This window comes from Anser anser (genome assembly GCF_964211835.1).
Source record: "Anser anser genome assembly, chromosome: 12".
Classification (NCBI taxonomy): Eukaryota; Metazoa; Chordata; class Aves; order Anseriformes; family Anatidae; genus Anser; species Anser anser.
Window position 1 is genome coordinate 7,895,527 of NC_139733.1, and position 19,751 is coordinate 7,915,277.

The 19,751-nt window shown below is 53.8% G+C and overlaps 1 protein-coding gene across 8 annotated transcripts in view; it reads right to left on the reverse strand.

Moving 5' to 3' along the window:
- DAG1 (dystroglycan 1) overlaps positions 1-19,751 on the reverse strand; it is a 43,677-nt gene that overhangs the window by 12,938 nt on the left and 10,988 nt on the right. For 3 of the 8 annotated variants that reach the window (XM_083796031.1, XM_083796033.1, XM_083796032.1), the window contains exon 2: positions 998-1,405. In XM_083796031.1, the coding sequence (XP_083652157.1) occupies positions 998-1,279 (282 nt within the window). In that variant the 5' untranslated portion in view covers positions 1,280-1,405. Of the gene's footprint in view, positions 1-997; positions 1,406-7,203; positions 7,275-12,006; positions 12,068-12,914; positions 13,137-14,056; positions 14,533-15,808; positions 16,873-18,567; positions 18,697-19,751 lie in introns of those variants that run through there. The other 5 variants (XM_083796034.1, XM_083796038.1, XM_083796035.1 and 2 more) reach the window with 5 other exon arrangements.

Below are 19,751 nucleotides of genomic sequence, written 5' to 3' on the forward strand. Positions count from 1 at the left end.
CACATCGTGGTCCTGGCGCCGTCGCTGGAGACGGCGAGATCACAGATCTGGATGGAGATGACTGCACGACAGCATGCAGAGCTAAAACAAACCTGCCTTCAAGGAGAAGCCAAGATGTCAGACTGCCTCCTGACTCGCTCTCTCCATCTCCCTCTGATCTGCTGAGACGCACCAGAAGGTTGGCTTTTTATAGCGTTTCCCAAAAATGGATTTTTAAAAATATTTTTCAAGTCTGCTCTCTGAAAAAAATATGTCTAAGATTGGAAGGTGAATTTCAGTTTTCTTTTCAAAACAGAGTCTTCTGAACTCTCCACCCAAGCAGGCAGAGGCTGAGACGACAACTTCTCAGCACCCTTCCAGAAAAGGACTGAAGATTAATAAATGTGTGCTTGGCAGCGTGTCTGTCTTCCTCCGGGCTATTCTGACGCTTTCTTGCCCTCAGGACTGCTTCCAAAGCTCAGTTTTTGGGTGCCTGCGGTGCCAGAACCTTGAGGGCAAGTCAGATAAAAAGAAAGGTTCTCGTCTTTCCCAGGAGGACTTAGGGACAAGGTCAGGAGAGACTGGCGAACACAGTCCAGAGCCCTGCTCGCAGAACAAGGTCTATTTGCCTAACAATATTTTGTTACCATAGCAAAGCAAGCTCCCCGAGTGTCAGGGCAGTCCCAGAGAATTCGTGGCTGCCCTGATCCCGAGGCAACATCTTCTCAGGAACGTGCCCATCATTCCAAGGGCTGAGAATTTCACCATTTAAACACAGCCAACAAACCTGATCAGTTGTCCCCGAAGAGAGGCGTCTCCTCTCTGCCTTACTGTAGAGGAAAGAAACTTTACAGTGAGGTTAAGACAAATTATTAAAAATAAATCCTTCTTCCACAGTCCTACGGAACCTCAGGGCTGCTTCACAGCAGTGCTTGTGACCCCCGTGTTCGTGGGGTGACTAGCGTGACTCCTGCAAGAACAGAACTGAAAACGAGCCTTGGGGAACGACATTTCTCACCTGGACTACCTCTCCATTGGAAGCAATTAAATCTGTGGGGATGGAGACTCTGAAGAAGCGGCCCACCACGGCGGAGCTGTCCGGTATGCCCACCACGGCCGGCACCGTCTCTCGGAGATCCGAGAGCACCGAGTGCATGGAGGCCTCCAGCTGGTTTTCCCAGTCCCGCACCACTTCTGCTGGCTCGCTGGGCCAGTGGCAGTGAGCCGAGGCCGCCAGCAGCAGAACGGGGAGCAAAGTCCTCCCCAGGACAGGGGGCTGCAGCACACATCTGACAGTCATTCTGCCCAGCGGCTCTGGGGACGGCGCTCAGCCAGAAAGGGGGCTGCGGGGATCTGCAGGCACGGCAGCGCAGGCAGCGGATCTGCCCCTCCTTCACAGCAGCCTCATCCTAGGGATCCTGGGAACCTGATTAAAGAAAGGAAACCAAATCAGCACATTAATTAGGATATCCAAGCCAGCCAGCTAATACATGCAGACCTCCTCGCGATGGACAGAGGACTTCCTGCCCCACCACCCTCTTCGTTTCAGCTTTTGGATTTAATTGCAAGAGCTAATGCTACCAGTAAAGACAGCAAGAGTGTCTCAGCTCTTTTTCTGATATGCAGCGTCTCTGGAGAAGTAGGGTCCTTCTGCTTTTCCATACACACAGCCGTGCTGCTCCTGGAGCCGCAGCATCCTGAGATAGCCACAAGGCACCGGGCAGACACAGGGGGAGGGGTGGCCTTGCCCAGCAAGCTGAAGTCAGGCTGGGGCATCAGAGGATTTACATGCTTGTTATGCAGTGTGAACCCCCTAGAAACCTTTGATACCCAACGCACGACAGATGCTCCTGCTCCTCTGACCCATACCCATGGTTTTCCAGCCAGGCCTGCTCTCAGGTCCAGACTTTGGTATTTAGCCAGTGTGTTCAGGCTTTGTTTTTGGGGCCAGCAACACACACCCCAAAATCAGACCCAAGTAAGCCACACACGCCAAGCGCCGGAGAGCGCAACGGACTAGGCTTCCCGGGGCCGGGCACTCACACATCTTTAACCAACCCTTTCTCTCTGGGCTAAGGGAAGCAGTTTTGTACTCCTAGAGCAAACCCAGACCCCCTCCCGACCACAAACGGCAAATCCCCGTGGCTCCCAGCGCACCGAGCACAGCCCCCGGTTCTTTCAGCCGGTTCCAGCTGCGCTGCAGGCTGCCCGTCAGGCTGCCCCAGGCCTGGCGCACGCCGTCATCCACCACGGCCGTGGGCACGCGACCAGCACCAGCAGCTCCCAGCGCTGTCTGCAGGTGCTGCTGCCTACCCAGGGCAAACGGCTCAGCCTGGCAGCTGCACGTTGGGTGCTGGCTTTTGGGTGCCCTCGTACGTATCCCAGTGCTCATGTTTCTGAGTTTTCCTCTTGCAAGGGCGTGTGAACAGGGTTGGGAGCTGCCCTAGTGGGTAAAGCTCCCATTTGGCAGGTTCTGGACCCAACCAGCTAAGGAACAAAGCTGAAATGCACCACAGACCCTCTCCGGGGCTCTGAGGGTGACGCAGAGCTTGTGCTGTTCTGGACATCACCAAGTCCTCGGGCTCCGAGGCTGCCTCAGAGTTCCTCACCCCTGAAGCTGCTTGCCTGTCAGGATTAAGTCTCCTCCATACCCAAATCTAAAGGTGTTCGAGAAGTCCATCACCGCAGCACGGCACGCCGCACACCCAGGTCCACCTCCCCAGGCACACCAGGTGAGCTGGGACTTGGGTGCCCACCCCAAAACCCCTGCGAGAGAAGGCGAGAGGCACAGCCCACCCCTTGGCAGACCCCGCACGCCACGCACCGCACCTCCCAGGCTGATTCCCATCCTGAATGAGCTGCAGAGACAGAGCAGGACTCCGCAAGAGGTCCTGCTGAGGCTACCGACCGTCACAGCGGGAAACCGGAGGGCTCTCCTCCTGCACAATACCCCAAAAAGAGCACAAAGAGGACCTGCCTTCCGCTTCCCCAGAGCCTGGGCTATGGGCACCGCAACAGTGGCACCTTATCCGTGGGCTACACCTCTCCTGAAGCCTGCTTGTTGGAAAATCCTGCTTGCGAGGGACTAAAAGCAGCCTGTACAGCAAGTACGGGCAGGACTGAAGGCTCACGGCCAGGGGAGGAAGGCAGCAGCGGTGGCTGAAGAATGTGGCTGCTGCGGAGCTGAGATGCTATCAGCGCGGAAACGTCCCTGCCTCTCACAGCCACACGAAACCTCCGCTCCCAAACGGAGGAGAGACGCCGCGTGCCAGCAGAGACAGCCAGGCAGCCGGCACGCAGCCACACGGGGCTGCAGAGGCACCTGGAGAGGTTCAGCACCACGGCCCTACGGCACTGCCAGCCCCTGGCTCATCGCGGCCACGGTGGAACCGTGCGCGAGCACGGCGCAGCTCTGTGTTGTTCAGCCAAGTGACGTGATCTGCCCCAGGGCGCTTTTGTTGGATGGATAGGAGTATTTGGGCAGAAAGGAGCCGGCTCCTGCTATCTGTGGCAAGCAGGAGAGGAAAATGAAGTCATCGCCCACTGCAGAAAGAATTATTGGAGCAGGCAACAAGCCCTGCCTGTCTGATCCGCGCCCCTCAGCCAAGCAATTCGGGCACTGGCCGTGAAGATCTAGTCTGACACTTGCAGGTCACACAGACTCAGAATTTCATTTTAGGGAACCTACAGAAGAACAGTCTCAGGAGGCAGAAGCAAAGCACAAAGGAGCTACACGAGAAATCCAGTAGCCACTCTTGAAAGAAAAACCAGGAGAACCAAGACGAAATTACACCACCAAGAGAGACTCTCACCGTCACAGCTCCACCTCTCCCCAGCACCGACAGAAGCGGTGCCAGGCTCACTTTACGGGCTGTGGCTGAGAGGCGGCGCAGGCCAGACCCGGAGAGCCAGGACAAGGCACCCAGCCGCAGCACTGAGGTCCACGGGGACCACTGCTTCGGGACGGGAGGACTCCTGTGACACAAGGCTCGTGTCCAAAAGCTGGCACTCTGCTCAACAAGGCCGGCAGCCGTGAGTCCAGATTTAAGTGCAGAACACAGAGCAAATGCTATGTGAGACCGGGACAAGTACTGGTGGGGACCTGCGTGGTGCCTCTGGGAAGTTCAAGAGCCCAAACCATTCCACATGGTACTACCCTGGGCAGACCCACTTGTTTGAGACACCATCTCTGTCACAGGTGGAAAAAGTCGGCTCTCGGGATCATCTTTCACAAAGAGAGAATAGAGCTGGAGCTCTTGTAGATCAGAAATCCCAGCGCCCAGCAGAGGTTACTATTTCACACAAGCTCAAGGGCCAAAAATCACATACAGATAGCATTCTGCAGTGCTCCGCTGCTGATCTATGGAAAGCATCAAGCTGTCGGGCTCCCTGTCAGCCTACAGGGGAAGGTTAGCCCACCCCAGCTTCTCCACGCGGCCGAGTGCTCCTTCTTCCAGCAGGATCTGTGCTGCCCAGTTTCACAGAACAAGCACAAAGGTTCAGGTTAGTCCTGAATTTCAGGATGTTTTGCTCTGTCTGATCATCTGAAAGAACCGAGTTTCTCTTTATCCTCCTGCTCCTGTGAGAGCTCTTTTGGTCTCAGCTTTGAACCTCTAAAACGTTGGATTAAACATCAAAGTCAGTATCAACATCTGCCTCAGCCCCAGCGCTTGGCGCACGTGCCAGTGTTGATGCCTGCTCCCCAGTGCCAAATCCCCGTCTCAGGCGCGGAGCCGGGCCTGCTCAGAGCTGTTGATATGATAGCACACTTGATATGATGCTGACTTGTCAAGACAACGCTGGAGCTTGCTCCTTCTCCAGGCACCTCCGAGGCCCACCGACGTGCCGAGGACACGCACTACTTCATCACTCAGGAACGCGGAGCAGAGCAGACAGGAGATCGGGCTGAAAGGAGGAGCGAGACCAGGGCAGAGCAGCCACCGCCAGCCACACACCTTCTCGGAGACCTCGCCTTCTGCCTGCTGTGGAGCCGGGGTCAGAGTCCTGGCAGGAGCGCAGCTGTCCTGGAAATCACTCTTCTTTGTGGCCAGTTACACCCCTGCTCCTGCAAGAGCCAGTGCAAGCAAGTCTCAGCCCGGCGGCGTCTAATCCGAGTGCCCAAGTACACAATCGCAGCAGCGGGCTGTGTAATTAATCACTGCCAGCATCTTAGTGCCGCTGAGCCCCGCACACAGAAAGCCCAGGTAGCTGCCTTGCCGTGCTCTGCTCCAGAGAAGAAGGTATTTAGGAGAGCGAGGAGGAATCCCACTTACCTGAGCTGCTTATTTAACAGCATCCCCGGTAAGGGCAGCACCGAACGAGCGGCCTCTCACTAAGGAAGCGAACTCAGACCCGACTGAAGGGAGGCCGGTGCACCTTCCCAAGCCCGAGCTCTTGTCTTTGCGCAGATCTCTCGTGCGTGTTTCCACAGGAGGATCTCCGGGCAAGCCCCATCGGCGGCCGCGGGGCTGCGTGTCGAGGCAGTGAGCAGGAGGATGATGAAACCTGGAGCCACCGGCCAGACCCACGAGATGGCACGGGGCTGTGCGTGTGCACAGCAGGTGCTGGGGGCTGCTGCTGGCGGAGGGGTTTGGGGAGGGGGCAGGAGTGCCACGGAGGCAGCACCGCGGGACAGAGCGGCTCATGGCCACGTTTATGCTTATGTTCACAGAACGTGACCCAGGCTCTCGCTAGCTTCAGCCAGCGCTGCGCCCGGGATGAGTTACGGGAAGGGACACGCAGGAAGGCAGCTGCTCGGAGACATTTGTCACGCACAGGAGGAGCGGCGAACAGCTGGGGCAAGGCAGCAGGCGAAGCAGGGGACGGGACATCGCCCTCGGCTCCCCACGAAGCCGCAACGTCCCTCCCAGGCAGAGCTGACCAGACACCTGCAGGAGGACGGCTGTACACCGAGAGCAGACGCCTCTCCGAAAGATAAGCTCGTCCGCACGTTTCGGGCTCAGTGCTGAAATAACAGCTGCCCTGCACGTCTGTGACCGACGCAGAACAAAACCAAAGTAGCAGGCTGTGCTCTTCCCCATCATGGCTGCTGTCAGCAACAGGAAACCCTGACACTGAAAAACGAGCTGGGGAAAACCAAACCAACAAGCAACAAGACCCAGCAGTGCTGAATGTGTCTCGGGCAGGGAGGTGAGCAACACCCCCCTGCCGATGGGAACTGCCTGCAAACTGTCACTAGCTCGCGGCCTCGAGTCACACGTGCCACCAGCAGCTTCCGAAAGCTTGCAGGGCCAGTAGTCACAGCAACTGACACCTCAAAGCAGTTTTTATTCTGCTCGAGTAAGCGCCGAGATGTTTAACTTTCCTACAGCTACGAGGAGGATTTCCTGCTACCCATCATTATCTCCTGTTTGGAAACCAGACCTCTGTGCCACCAGGAAGGAACCGCGCACACAGACCTGACTTTGCCAGAAGATCCCGTGGACACCTCGCAGCCTTTAAGCCCTGCTCGCGGGGCCCCTGACAGCCCACGCGTGCTGCCTGCCGTGTGTTTAAGCGGCGCCTCGAAGCCAGGGAGCGCCCACACCACCCGCCGCTGCACCGGACCCGCACCAGTGACCAGCAGCGGCAGATTTCAGCTGGGCGAGACTTCTTACTCTGCTGGGAGCTTGAGCAGCCCCAGTCCCTGCCTTCCTCCCACTTCGTTATTCCCAGACAGACAACTCAGATCGTATCTTCAAGTGCGTTCAGTTAAAAGGAAGCTCAGATATTATCTGCCCAAATATTTCGGAGGCCTCAGAGATCATTTTTTCCCTGTAATTAGGAACGCTGCAGTCAGAAGTGCCATTTTCCTGGCTGCTGGCAGCGCACAGACAAATTAGGATAAAAACATCCAGCAACAAGTAGAAGGAGGGAGCTCCGAATACCACCTGAGGACAGCTCCACTGCGCTGCCTCCACATTAAGCTCCCTCCCGACCTCAGAAGAAAGGCACCGGGATCACCAGAGGTACAGGATGGATCCCGCACGAGAAACAACAGCATTGCCCGGGAGGGAACCAGGGGAGAGCAAAGCAGGGCGCAGAGGTGCAGGGGGCTGGGAGCAAGGGGCCAGACCCAAACCAGGCTTGACGGCGCGCACTGTTCCCTCGCCAGCAGCTTGGGAAGCTGTGACCATGATGAATGCTAAATTCCATGTGGGTTAGGAAAAAGGGAGGGAGAGGACAGCTTTATGGAGGGGACAGCTTTATGGAGGGAAGAGTTACCAAGGCACCGCTGCTGGCTCAAGAAGCACTTCGTGACAGATGCCAGGACAGCACTCGGGGCGAGGACGACTTGCATTCCTCTCTGGGTATCTTCTCCTGCTGTAATTGGAAAGGGCACATAGGCTAAATATACAGCTGTAACAGGGCAGAGCAAAGGGCCGTGTTTCTTAAGGGCATTCAGTTTAACCCGTCTTTGACTTTACTCAAGTTTCCGCTGTGCAGCCAGCCCCTCAAAAGTGTACAAGTACCTCCTGATTTGGCCTGGAAATAGAGCTAGAGAGCATAAAAATCCTAGTATAATATGTTTAAGGGAATGTAAGTGAAAGCTAGTACCGAAACCCACAGGAAACTAAACCACAAAAGTTAAAAAAAGAAGTTTGGGGTTAAGAGCTCTTTATGTACAAAAGCTATGAAAATGCATATTTTGAAGACAAGCACGACAGGCATGTATACATACATGCATATGAATGCTTTATCAGTCTCCAAGATTTGGTAAAAAAAAAAAAAAAAAAGAACTCAAGACAGCAAGACAAAAGTATTTTCACTCCAGATTTCTCTTCTGTAAGGAAAGCTCCATAACTTCAAGCAAATTCAGCAAGGTGACTGAAACAAGGCAGCGGCGCTACAGGGGGGCATTTTAGCAGAAACCGTCCCGCAGGGGCGCGAGGCAGAACCCGGGCTGGGGAAGCAGCCAGAGGAGATGAGATGAAAGCAGTGCTCTGCGAAACCAGAGCGATTTTCATTTGGCCGGTGCCAGAGCCACCGCTCAGGGCAGCAGCCCGGTCCCCGTGGCACCGCGCCGGGATTTGAGGGGCGCTGATTGCCGGGAGGAGGTGGGGTTGGACCACGCCATAGGAGATTATTTTCATCCAAGTGTAATTCAGGGCTCTCTAGAACTGGCTTATATGGGCCTCCAACTAGCTTACACGTGAAAGCTGATTTTTCTTTTGTTTTAAAACTGATTTGGGTTTTGTAACCAAAACACAAGTCCTCAAGTGTAATAAAACGAGCCCAGGCTGCCTTTTCCTTCCTGAGACTGTCCCGCAGCCATCCCCACCCGTGAAAGGCACAAACCATTTCTGGCAAACTAAACTGAGTTTAAAGGGCTGTCTGAGGAAGTGTTTAGAGGATGCTCTGGAAGCTCCGGTCGGGAAGCACACCTGAGGTGCCTGGAGCCAGACAGAAAGCACACAACCGAAGGATGCTTCCTAAACGCAAGGACTTCAAGGCATTACATTATGGGAGTGCATTTCCCACCGGGCAGATTTTTTCCCAGCTAACACCAAAGGAAACGCACGAGAGCAGCTGGTGTGACAGTCACCAGTGTGTCCTGTCTCTTGGTGTCCTTCACCATCCACCAGTTGTTTTGGATCTAATTCACACCAGCTAACGACCTTTAATAGAGGTTACCAGCTATGAGGGGCACAGATTTTTATCTAGGGTGCTCTTTGTGAAGTCAGCTTACACCAACTCACCGTCTTTCCTTCCACCCCATGCTCCAAAAGGGACAAAACCCTTCCTGAGCGCCCAACAGCACTTGAAAATCTCAGCTGAAACCCAGAAAAATCCTTCCTTCCTAAGCTGCTCTGCAAGAGATGTTCCCTTCAGATGGAGTTATGAGCGCCAAAAGAAATGAGGCTAAAAAGATTTGCATCTCTTGCCTGATTTCTTAATTGAATTAAAGGCTGAGCAACCCCCCTTATGAGGCTTCAGAGAATCAACACGGAAGAGAAGCGATGAATATCCTAATCAGAGCTGAAGCTTCCACTGGACATTTTCTCTTATTAAGTACTAAAGAGTCTACGTGGAAAAGAGAAAGACCCCGAGGGATAAACTCTCTTGTCCAGCGAGGCAAGAAATCTCACTGCAGCTTCTCCTGGCTCGGCCCTCTGACCACGTTACACACGGGGAGAGACACAGCGAGGATGAGAGGTCAGCTTAGGTGCATCCTTCTAGCCAAGGACGCTCGCCCACCAGCCTGGCCACCTGTGCTCTTTTAGACAAGAAAGTAAAGAGTCCCTTCTGTCAAATTAGCAAGCAGAAGCTGTTAGTGGGGTGAGGGAGATGGGCAGGGCAGTCCTGCAAAATCTTCCTTGGGAAACCTCATCATACTTCCCAATCAGGTAAAAGGAAACCCTCCTGAGGCTTCAGCCCTGGTGGCACCCCGGAGCCGGGTCTGGGGGCTTGCAGCAGGCTGGCTGCCAGGACCCTTGCGCACATTTCGGCCATGCAGTGACACAGCAGAGTGAGTTTTAATTATTATTATTATCGTACATCACCAGAACAGCCCTGTGCACCAAGAAGTGCAGTCAGGCTTCCCCAGGACACGTCGGCACAGCAGCCACCAGGCAAGCATTAGCTTTGCTAACGGTGTCGAAGCAGGCACCGAAGCACACGGGAGCACCTGGGAGCAGGCAGTTTGCACGGGCAAAGGAGCACGCCTGCATATTCTAGCATGAGGAACAAAACCCCCTGGTCTGCAGGCACCGAGACCCCGTCTGAGAAGAGAAAACCTCGCTGAGGTTCCATATTCATCAAAACATCGTTTTGCTGAATGGCCTCATGGACAGGCGGCCACATTCCAAGGGTTTATCATCAACTTCTGGGTATTCCACAGAATTCCCCAGATAATGAAATATTTCAAGAGGGTCCTTGGGAGTGTTTTTTAAGCAAGGTAATCTCACACAGGCTGAGGTCACAGCACCAGGCGAGGGCTGGAAGGCAAGGCTCAAGTCCCCTCCACACCAGGAGCCTGACCGCCAGGCACAAAACCTGCTGCTGCTACCGGAGGGACGTAAAGCAGGAGCAGCTGATATTAGCTGGACACATGGAGCACGGCAAGCCACGCCAGCAGAAAGACAGTTTTCAGCACTTCAATTACATCTGCAGCATCATTTATATCCTCTGTGGCAGTGTAACTAAGGGCTAGCACATTTTGTTTAGAAACATCGCACTGTTCCATCAGTTTCAGCACCCCACCCTACAACCTCAAGCCAAGGCATTGAGATGTAACTTTATGGAGTTGCTTGGCCCTGATTTATTACTCAGCTAGTAAGACTGCCACAGCTCTTCATTTAAATATATTTACCAGCGAGTGATTTATGCAGAGCAGCCAGGGCATCAGCCACGGACTTGCAACTTTCGATGTTTCTCACGAAAACTGTTCTAAACGCTTCTCAGCAGAACGCGGTACGAGCCAACTTCACCATCAAGCATAAAATGGAAAAGCTGCAGAACGAAGCAGCGCTGCTCCCAGGCCACAGAGGCAGAGACAGCTGCTGCAGGAGGAATTAACCCCCGAAGGTCTGCGGCTTCCAGCTGGGCAGCACACATCCCTGCACCCGCAGAAATTCACGGGTTGCCAAAAGACATCCAACTGAATCTCTTCGTGCAGGTGCACGTTTTATATAGGTACCTTCTCCCCTTGCTAGAGAGCAGAGGGTGAAGGGTTTGAGCGCTTCGGTAGAACTCCCTGCTCTTCACAGAAACCTCCAGTCCATGCCAGCAGGTCCGAAAGCCGCAGACTGGCGAAGGCACGGGCTCACAGGACCCGGCTTAGCAGGTCCAGCCGTTTCTCAGCTGCACCGGTGCAAGAAGAGTGATTTAAATGGAAAAAAGCAGAGATTAGCACCTTAAAGAAAAGGAGACACTAAGTCTGCATCACGTTCATGCAGCATTAATTCCACTTTCTGCTCTATTTTCTTATTTGTTTACCTGCACTACACAATTAAAAAATACCCCTTGGCTGCTTTCGCTGTGGCTCCCATGGCTTCAGCTGCCCAGGACTGGGGGAGGCCCGCCAGCAGAGAGAGCTCCGGCTGCCCTCCACACCCTGCTCTGGTATTGGGAAGTCAAGAACCAAGTTAAATTATTTCAAGGCCGGACCGTTCACCCAACCCACCTGTAAGAAGTACTGGTGGCATTTAGGTGTCTTTTTAAACAACCTGCCCCATCCACACATCCTGCTGCTGCCAGCGCCCAGACCTCACGGGCCAGAAAGGCCAAAGGGCTGAAAAAACCTGCTTGCCAGAGGAAAGCGTGGTTTTAAATCTATTTCTGACAAATTTCAGCTTAAATCAAGTCCAAGCTTTCATTTGGCAGCACACATGCTTAGCGTGCTGTTCTGGAGAGCCCCGAGTTCTCCTGCTGGCAGCGAGAGCCCGACGGATACCTGACAAAGCAGGAGCACGCCGACGTGCTCAGCCCCAGACAAGTCGTTTAAACCAGGGACCCAAGGTGAAGGCAGAGCGCTTGCAGGAAAAAGCGGAGGCAGAGACAGCAGCAGCAAGAACAAGAAAAGGAAAGCGAATGTTTTTTCTCCCATACGGAGCCAGAGTCCTCACGGAGCAGGAGATCCGCAGCAGTTAACCCGTTAGCTCTGCACCTGACACCAGGCTGCCAGGTTTTGCCACTGCAGAAAATCCCGTTGTCTCTCCCTGCAGCCCAGATCTATCTGGTATGGGTGGGAAATGAGACTTGCACGTTTTTGAGAAGAAACGAACTGTGCTGTATTTCAAATTGCATTTGTCTTATCTTGAGTTGCAACTGCAGCTTCTGTTCGGACCCCCAAGGACGGCAGCTCCCCGTGTGACATGCCAGCTGGCTGCACGGGACCCCAGCACGGGCTCAGGTCGGCACGAGGATGGGAAGAGGGCAACGGCTGTGTCCTCGTCCTGACTCGAGCAGATTAAAACATGGATTTAAGATGTGGAGAGAAAAAAAATGGAATGAGACAACCGGACAGATCGTGTGCTGCCTTCTTTCCCAGCGTAAAGCATCCAAGTGAACCACAGGGTAACTCACCTGCTCAGGCTGCAGGAATCCCAGGAATGGGGGCAAAGTCATTAAAGCACCAATGTTTGCCCTGGGAAAACAGAGTTGGATGCCATTCTGAGGAAACGAGAATTAAACCTGCACTCACCTGTGTTTTCACCAGCTCGTGCCTCTGCAAGCCAAGCACTGTCTTTTCTGGCTCACCATATGAGCTTTAGATACCCCAAAACCCCTGTGCCCTCCATGCCTGCGCTCCTCAGCCACGTCAGGCACACTGAGACTCTCAATCCTTTGCAAAGGCAGTGCCTCTGTGCCCTGCCTCCAGCCCTCTGAGCAGAGCCCTTCCCCAGGCTGAGGGACCCCACAGCGCCCCTGAGAGCACCTAACAGCAAATGCGTTTCTCCTTAACCTCCCTGTGCCTTTTCTTCTGAACGCACACGCATCCCCCGCCCCGAGTCTATCTCAGTTTAATTCTGCCCAGCGCTCACCTGATCTTCATTACGAAAATGATGCCCAAATCCCAGTAATTAGCTTAAGAGGGCATCCTGTCCGCAGCACACCGCACACCGTGCACCCTCCTCCTCACTGCTCACACATCGCCGTTCCTACGGCTTACAACTACGCAAAGCTGAAAAACTTTCTAGAAAAACTCGATGTCTCATTGCTATCACACGGCATAGGTAAACATAAACAGTTTAGAGAACATAAGGGCGGCATGAAGAGAGATGCTCAAGCACCACAGGAAAAAACGCAGCCTTGGAGTTGCTGAGAGGCTGTTAAGCTCTGAAGGTGCGTGCAGCTTGCCTGCATTTTATAATGCTGCAGCAGATGCGGGGAAACAATTAAACTGCTTATCACAGTGTGGCCCATTCAGCTTCCAGAGCAGAGAGCAATTCCAATCCCCAGGTGGCAAACACAGCAATTAGGTACTCAATTACCTGCACCAAAGCTTCTCTTTGCTTATGTTATCTCACTTCAATGGTTATATAGCATTTCCTTGCTTGCTGTCGCAAAAAGACTGAGGGTTTAGGGAAGACCTGTAAGGTCCCAGGAGATCTGGTCAGTCCTGCAGGACCACGCCGTGCCACGTGGAAGTTCCGACTTCCCAGTCATTCAGCGTGACTGGTTGCAAAGCCTGGCCACAATTTCTATTTCTTCACCTGGAAGGAGTAGACTCAGCAAAATAACCAAAATTAAGTTTCTTATTATTTTTTTTTTTTTTTAATAGGGCAGCCAGAATGAGCCTCCAGCTTCCCAAAAGCCCACCTCCAAAGAGGAAATCAGGACTGGTACTTGAGCTTTTTCTGGGTTTAATACAGAAAAATGTGTTTTTAGCAGCTTAGTCCACATTTTAAAAGCAGAGAAAGTGACCCAGTTTACGAGCTGTGGTCCCCATGCACTCCTGCCCCTGACCAGGTCAGGGGACCACTGTGCTCTGCCTGCACCGCAGCCGCCACCGGCCTGGACAGGACCCCCTGACCGACAGCGTGAGGGTTTTGGGTAAGGCAGGAGGTGGTTTCCAACACGGCAGCTCATTCCCCAGCCTCCCCAAGCACGTTCTCCCAGCTCCGCAGCCCCTTTCTGCCGGACAGGCCGGACCCCCCGCTCACCTACCTGGTGCTCCCCAAAGAGAGGCACACAACAGAGCAGGAAAATGCTACAGCAGTTAGTAAGCAGCTGCAGAGAGAGGTGTGCTATAAAGACTAAGAAAGATGCAGTTTTGGGACTTCTCGTATATAACTCAAGCTCACTTGCCCTCCAAAGGCCTCCACCACCCTATTGCAGCAAAGTGCAGAGCAAGCAAAACCACATTACCGAAGAGCCCTGCGCGCACACACAAAAGAGGAAAAGGTTTGTGACAGATAGCAGCAGAGCCTCCCACAGCGGGGCAGCAGCGGAAGACAGACTGCCCCTCACTGCCTCAAAACCTCATGACAACCAAGAAGTTTGCTCATTACTGTAGGCTGAGCCTGAACCACCCTCTCCCCAATCCTTGCAGCGATGCATGATGTTGCTGCAGGTAACGCAAACAGTCCTTAACACATCGAGGGTGCAAATAATGAATTGGAAATCAGAATACCTGAGTTAAGGCTGCCTTGGGGCTGGTCACAGCAAGCACCACAGTGCTCTGCCGTTTCCAGCTTCCTCTCCTCTCTCTGTTGGAGGCAGAAGTTCCTCACCATAAGCACGCCGACACTGCAGGAGACAGGACCCTGCTCCTGGTCCCCACCTCGGCCATCGCCCAGTGGATAGTATCTTAAAGTCCAGAGAGTGCTGGGAGGCATTCAGATGCCTGCATCTTGATAAGATAGGGGCGGTTTTTGCTGGGATAGCCTCATCCCTTGCAACAGAAGGGCAGCCCCACTGCAGAGCCGGGGGCACAAGCACGCTCAATGCCAGCAGTTAAGGTTGCCTTGTTTTCTCAAACACTCACGGCTTAAGGCACTTCTCCCTTTAATTCCTGGAAATGGCTGAGCTGTTGGTGTTGAAAACCTGAAAACAAGCCTGGGGCAGACACACAGCATGGGAAATTCCAGTGCTAGCAATTAAGTTCAAGAGTTAAATGCAACTCAAGCGCCAGGCTACCTCTGCAGCAGGTGGTTTGACCAGCACCACTTGCTGCTTTCCTGTTGAGGAAAAGCTACTGCAGCTGCTAAAGCAAGCTGCCCCTTGCAAAAGCATAGCCCAGAGCCTTTGCAGCAACGCCCAGAGTTTTAGATCGATTCCAGATCAAACAAATATAATTTGGGGAATTCCTGAGATAAGGAGCTCAGGCCAAGTCACAGCAGATTCCCAGTTGCAAAGGGACTTTCGAGCAGCCTGGGTGCATACTCCCCAGTCACTGCCTCCGCGCCGTGCCCCTTCCCAAAGCCTTCCCCTGGCAGTCCCTCCTGGGAGCAGCTCCCGGGGAACCTTTCTCACCGTCTGACCCGCATCCAGCTGTGAGCCTGCCCAGCAGTCCCGCTGAGGTAGCGGTGCAAACGGCAGCGCTGCCCAAATTGCTGCCTTTGCTCCAGGAGCTGAAGTGCTTTAAAAACTGAATAGGACCTCCCAAACACACACCCTGCTTAGGCAAGGTGCTGCTATCTGAACAGAGTTTGAAGATGACATTTTGCTCTTAAAAAGTTACGTTTCCAAGGTCTTTATTCTGTGCCACAGTACTGACCTCCCCCTTATTCTCCCTGCTTTTATGTGGGAAAGCTATTTCTTCCTTACACTGCTCTTTCACAAAAAAAAGAAACAATCTGAAGAAGAACTGATAAGGCCACTCAGGGCAGATGTGCCTTCATTTTTTAAACATATCAGCGATCTAAATCAGCAGCATTCCTATGAATCCCACAGAACCATCAGCTTTCAAGGATACCAAATCACTGAGACTGGAGATGGATGCAACAGCATTATCCATGCAGGCTGAAGTAGCCCAGCAAAACACACAGGGAGTCACATAAGGAGAGGTCTAATCCCATCGCCTCCCAGTCTGTGGCTTATTCTGGGTTTTCCAAGAATCAAGGCACAGAAGCGGAGGGGATCCGAAGCGCTCAGATAACACGCATTCTGACACAAGCACGTCAGCCAGAATGAAAGCTTAGAGGATGGGAAAAACATCCATAATGTCATTTGTGACAGCAGGTTTGTTCTGCTTGTAACACACACTGCCAGCACGCAGGGCAAAGCAGCTTAGAGATCAACAGATAAAGGCTTTTCACCATTCAGCCTGTTATTTCATGTAAATCAGGCTGTCCTGCTGCTGAAAGACATCTCCATATCAAGCGCGGGGTGCTCAGAAAGCAGGAGCAGCAACTGCAGGGAAACAAGTTCAGAAAGTACTCACGCTGTGCCCGAATCCCTTCGGAGCACCCCGGGAGGTGCTGCCCTCTCTACCAGTGCAGTCTTGCAGCCTGGAGCTGCAGCGATCTTCTCACTTGCCAACACAGGTAACCCCCTGGAAGCATCACCGCCTCAAAATAGGTTGTTCTTTTTTTTGTCCACAGAAACAACTCCAGGCTCCTCAGAGGGATGAAGCCGCGTTTTGAAGAGCAACAGTGCAGCAAATTCAATTAACTCCTCGAGCCAGCCTTCTACTTCGGTGACGTGGCAGCACGATCCCACGCGGCCCGTCCCCAGGACGGGGCACGTTATCTACGAGGCGTGCTGCTGCCACCTCGCCGCGTGCTCCCGGGGGTCCCAGCCCCGGCAGGGAGTCCCGCTGGGCTGGGACAGCGCAGAGCACACCGTGCCCCAGCAAAAACCCCACAGCTGCCCCCAGCAAAGGCTGGAGGGGTTGGTATGGCCCCGGCTGGAGGCAAACAGTAGCTCTTTAGAGGAATGAGCCGCTCTGTCAGTCCGTTGTGATTGATAAGTACATCTGCCAGTCCCCACCTGCTGTTCGCATTCCTGGCATTTCTTTCTGCAGCATTTTCTCTCTGAGGAGGGACCTGCTGCTTATCAACTGCTGCAGAGGAGATTTAAAGGAAGAGAAACAGGCCCCGGCTTCAACAAAACCAAGAGATTGCGGGCCCTGAGCGTGCCAAAGAGTTTTTCTTGTATCAGATGGGAAAACCTGCTGAAGGGTTGGCTCAGAGAGCCCCCGCAGGTCCCCGCGGCCAGCTGGCGGTGCAGGCAGGGGAGCCGGGCGCTCCCCTCAGGTCACTCCTGCTGCTGCCAAGTGCCGCCAGACGAAGCAGGGGGGGCCAGGGAAGTCTCTCCCCCCTCCAGCCACTCACCCCAAAGTCATTTTCCGTCCTGGCCAAGCACTGCCCGGCACAAAGGGGTGCTGAGCGTGAGGCCGTGCCAGCCCGGTGGAAAGGGCGAAGGCTTCGCGGCGCGGCCCGAGGCAGAGCACTGACGGGCAGGGACAGCCGGCGGGTGGGGGCGGCTGCGGGGCCGCGGCCAGGCCAAGGAATCACCTCACAGGCATCCCGGGGATGGAAGGGGCAGGAGTCCCGTTCTGGTTTTCAGCCCCGGACACAGGCTGGAAGTTTCTCCTTCCCTGCACCAGCCCGGTGGCTGAGGGTACCTCGGCTGCCAAGCCGCGACACAGAGGGGGACGGGAGCCTGCTTGTTCCCAGGGGAGGAAAAGCAGCTCCAAACGGCACAGCAAACCAACCGAGCATCTCACAGCTCTCCTAGGTGTCCGAAATCCGACCTCCCCATCAAACTTGATCAGAATTAGCTGTTAGGATCACGAAGACTGCAGCGCATGCCCCTGCTGAAGGCGGACCAGCCCGGCACCGCCTTGTTTTTGTGGCGGGGCCTTCAGACACCAGAGGGAAGGCGACATGAGCTCTGAGGCGTCCCAGGCTCAAACAGACGGCCCCCAGCCAGCCCCCCCTCTCCCAAGCAGTCCCCAGGCGCTCTCTGGCCACGGTTCCTCACATTTACCAGGTTTGCTCCCACAGAAGAGCCACAGTCAGCCTCTGTGGAGGGGTGGAAGCTAGGCCAGGTGAGCAGCATACGACGAGCTGCCTAACGGGGGCAGCTGTCCTCCAGGTTTATGGCCCTTGGAGGAAATTTAAACAGGAACTTTCTGTAAATTAACTGTCCATAAAATGAGCTTGTTTTCTCAATGCACCAGAAGGTCGGGAAAGGGCTGCTCAGCCTCACAGCCCCGGGACGCAGAAGGCAGCCTCTGAAGGCGCCGTTTTTCCTTCCAAAGCACCAGAATACGGATTCAGCCGGCGCTGTAGCAAGCTGGGGAAGGCATACTCAAAGCAGTCAAAGTCATTCTCCATTCACAGCAAACTAATAATTTGTTTTTCCCCTAAAATCCCCCGTGCAATCCAGATGTCTAAGTAGCCTTTGTCCCGGAAAGTAAAATACACGATGGCCTCAGAAAGTCATCCCCAGCTCTATTCACCCACGTCTTCGCGAGGCTGTTTATTCTGCCGGAGTAACACACACACCGATTTCAGCTCCCTCCAGGTCTGGAAACTGCAAGCGGTAAGGCGGTTATGGAAACTTTCCCCCAGCCTTTCGGGCTTCCTTTTCCTGTTGATAAAAATGCACTTGACAGGTTCCCAGTTTGGGAGGAAACCAGGAAAGGAGCATGGGGAAAGCGGGCTGAGGTCAACGCAGCAAACCTGGGAAATACTGCAGGGAAAAAGCTTTCTGAAAAACCTATGGAAAAATTTTGGAAGAGTCAAAAATAGAGTTTGGGAAATTCACCCTGTCCAGCAGCACAGCTCTTCCAGGGATATTTTAAGCATTACTACAGTTGCATTTCAGTCCCTGGGTATATTTTCTATAAATAAGTATTTTAAGTCACTTTGTTTCAAAATTTATTATATTAGGCAACTGCATTGCAATGCTTCACGTTTTAGACCTGTGGACTGCCCCTGCCAAATTTGCTCCTGATTTTTAAAGCTGTGCTGTGTTACTTAGGCTATTACATAGGCTCACCTCTTTTTTTTTTCCCCCAGGTGCTTGTCTAAAAACATCTATTATGTGTTGTAACATTAGGACTCCACTGATACATCAAGCCTGAGTTCTGTGGATTAACACATCCTCCTTCACAAAGCAACAACACGTTTTTATTTTCAACTCATCTTTTTCCTTTTACAGGCTGGTAAGCAAAAGCAAATACCCCAGTACCTGCATGCAGAGTAACCCTCTTCAGAACTAGGTATTCCTCCCGTTGATGAAGCCGGAGAACACACAACCAGCAGCACAAGTACCGCACCGCAGACATGACAAACTTCCTCTGACGTCTCTTCTCCTCCAAAGACATGGCGAAGCTGTGTACAGCAGGAAAAATGCACTGCCCTGCATCCTGACCTGGGTGCCCTGCCTGCAGATAGGGAGCTGGGAGGGGAAACTTGCTTCCCTGCCCCTCCAGCAAGCCACTGCCACGGGCTTGCATAAAGGCAGGCGTAGAGCTGCACACCTGGTGCACCGTGTCCATGTGAACCCCAAGCCCCCTGTCCCACGGGAGAACCCAGGGTGCTGCGAGCACTGGGGAGCAGCTCAAAAGGCCACCCCTTTGCGTCCAGACTCTGTCCTGTGAGCTCTCATCCCCTTCAGGACACCAACAAAACACAGCTTAACCTTCAGAGCGTGGACGCCCACAGATGCTTTACAGCACACAAATATTAATATTTGCAAATAAGTCCAGGCTCGCTTAATCCAAAACACACGCAGCAGACACGTCTCTGGCCAAGCATGTGCTTTCTTCGGAGGCCGGACCAGACACTCCGAGCCCAGTCCTTTACCTGCTTTTGAAAGCCACATTCAAGCCAACTGAACAGAAACGAACCAAGCTGAAAGAGCAGTCCTCACCACAAGAACTCCTGCTCTCCCCTGCTTGCTCCCGAAAAGGGAGAAAACACCCCCAAGGTACTGAATTCACCTCCAGGAGTCTGCCGAGGGGATGCAGAGGGCATGCCCACGGTCAAATACGTTCAATATGCCCCGCCAACTGTCATCTACACCAGGAGCCACGCTCAGAGACCAAGGCACATCAGCTTGTTTCGGCAGCACCGCAAGCACGAGGAGGCAAAGCCAATGTGGGGTGAGCTGTCTTCGCTGCAGGGCACCCAGCGGCCAGGGCAGGGGACCAGCGAGGGCACCTGTAGGGAGCGACCGGAGCTGCAACGTGGCACTGCAACGGGACTGCCCCAGGGGCACAGCAACGCCAGCTTTGGGTACGGAGGCAGCAGAGCCGAAAACGAAGAGCAAGCAGCGGTAAGGTGCTGTTATCTGGGAGCCCGGGGAGAGCAAGGAAGGGTCAGGGCAGTGGAAAGGTTGCTCCCCGCGGGAGCTGCCACCCGCTGCGTGTC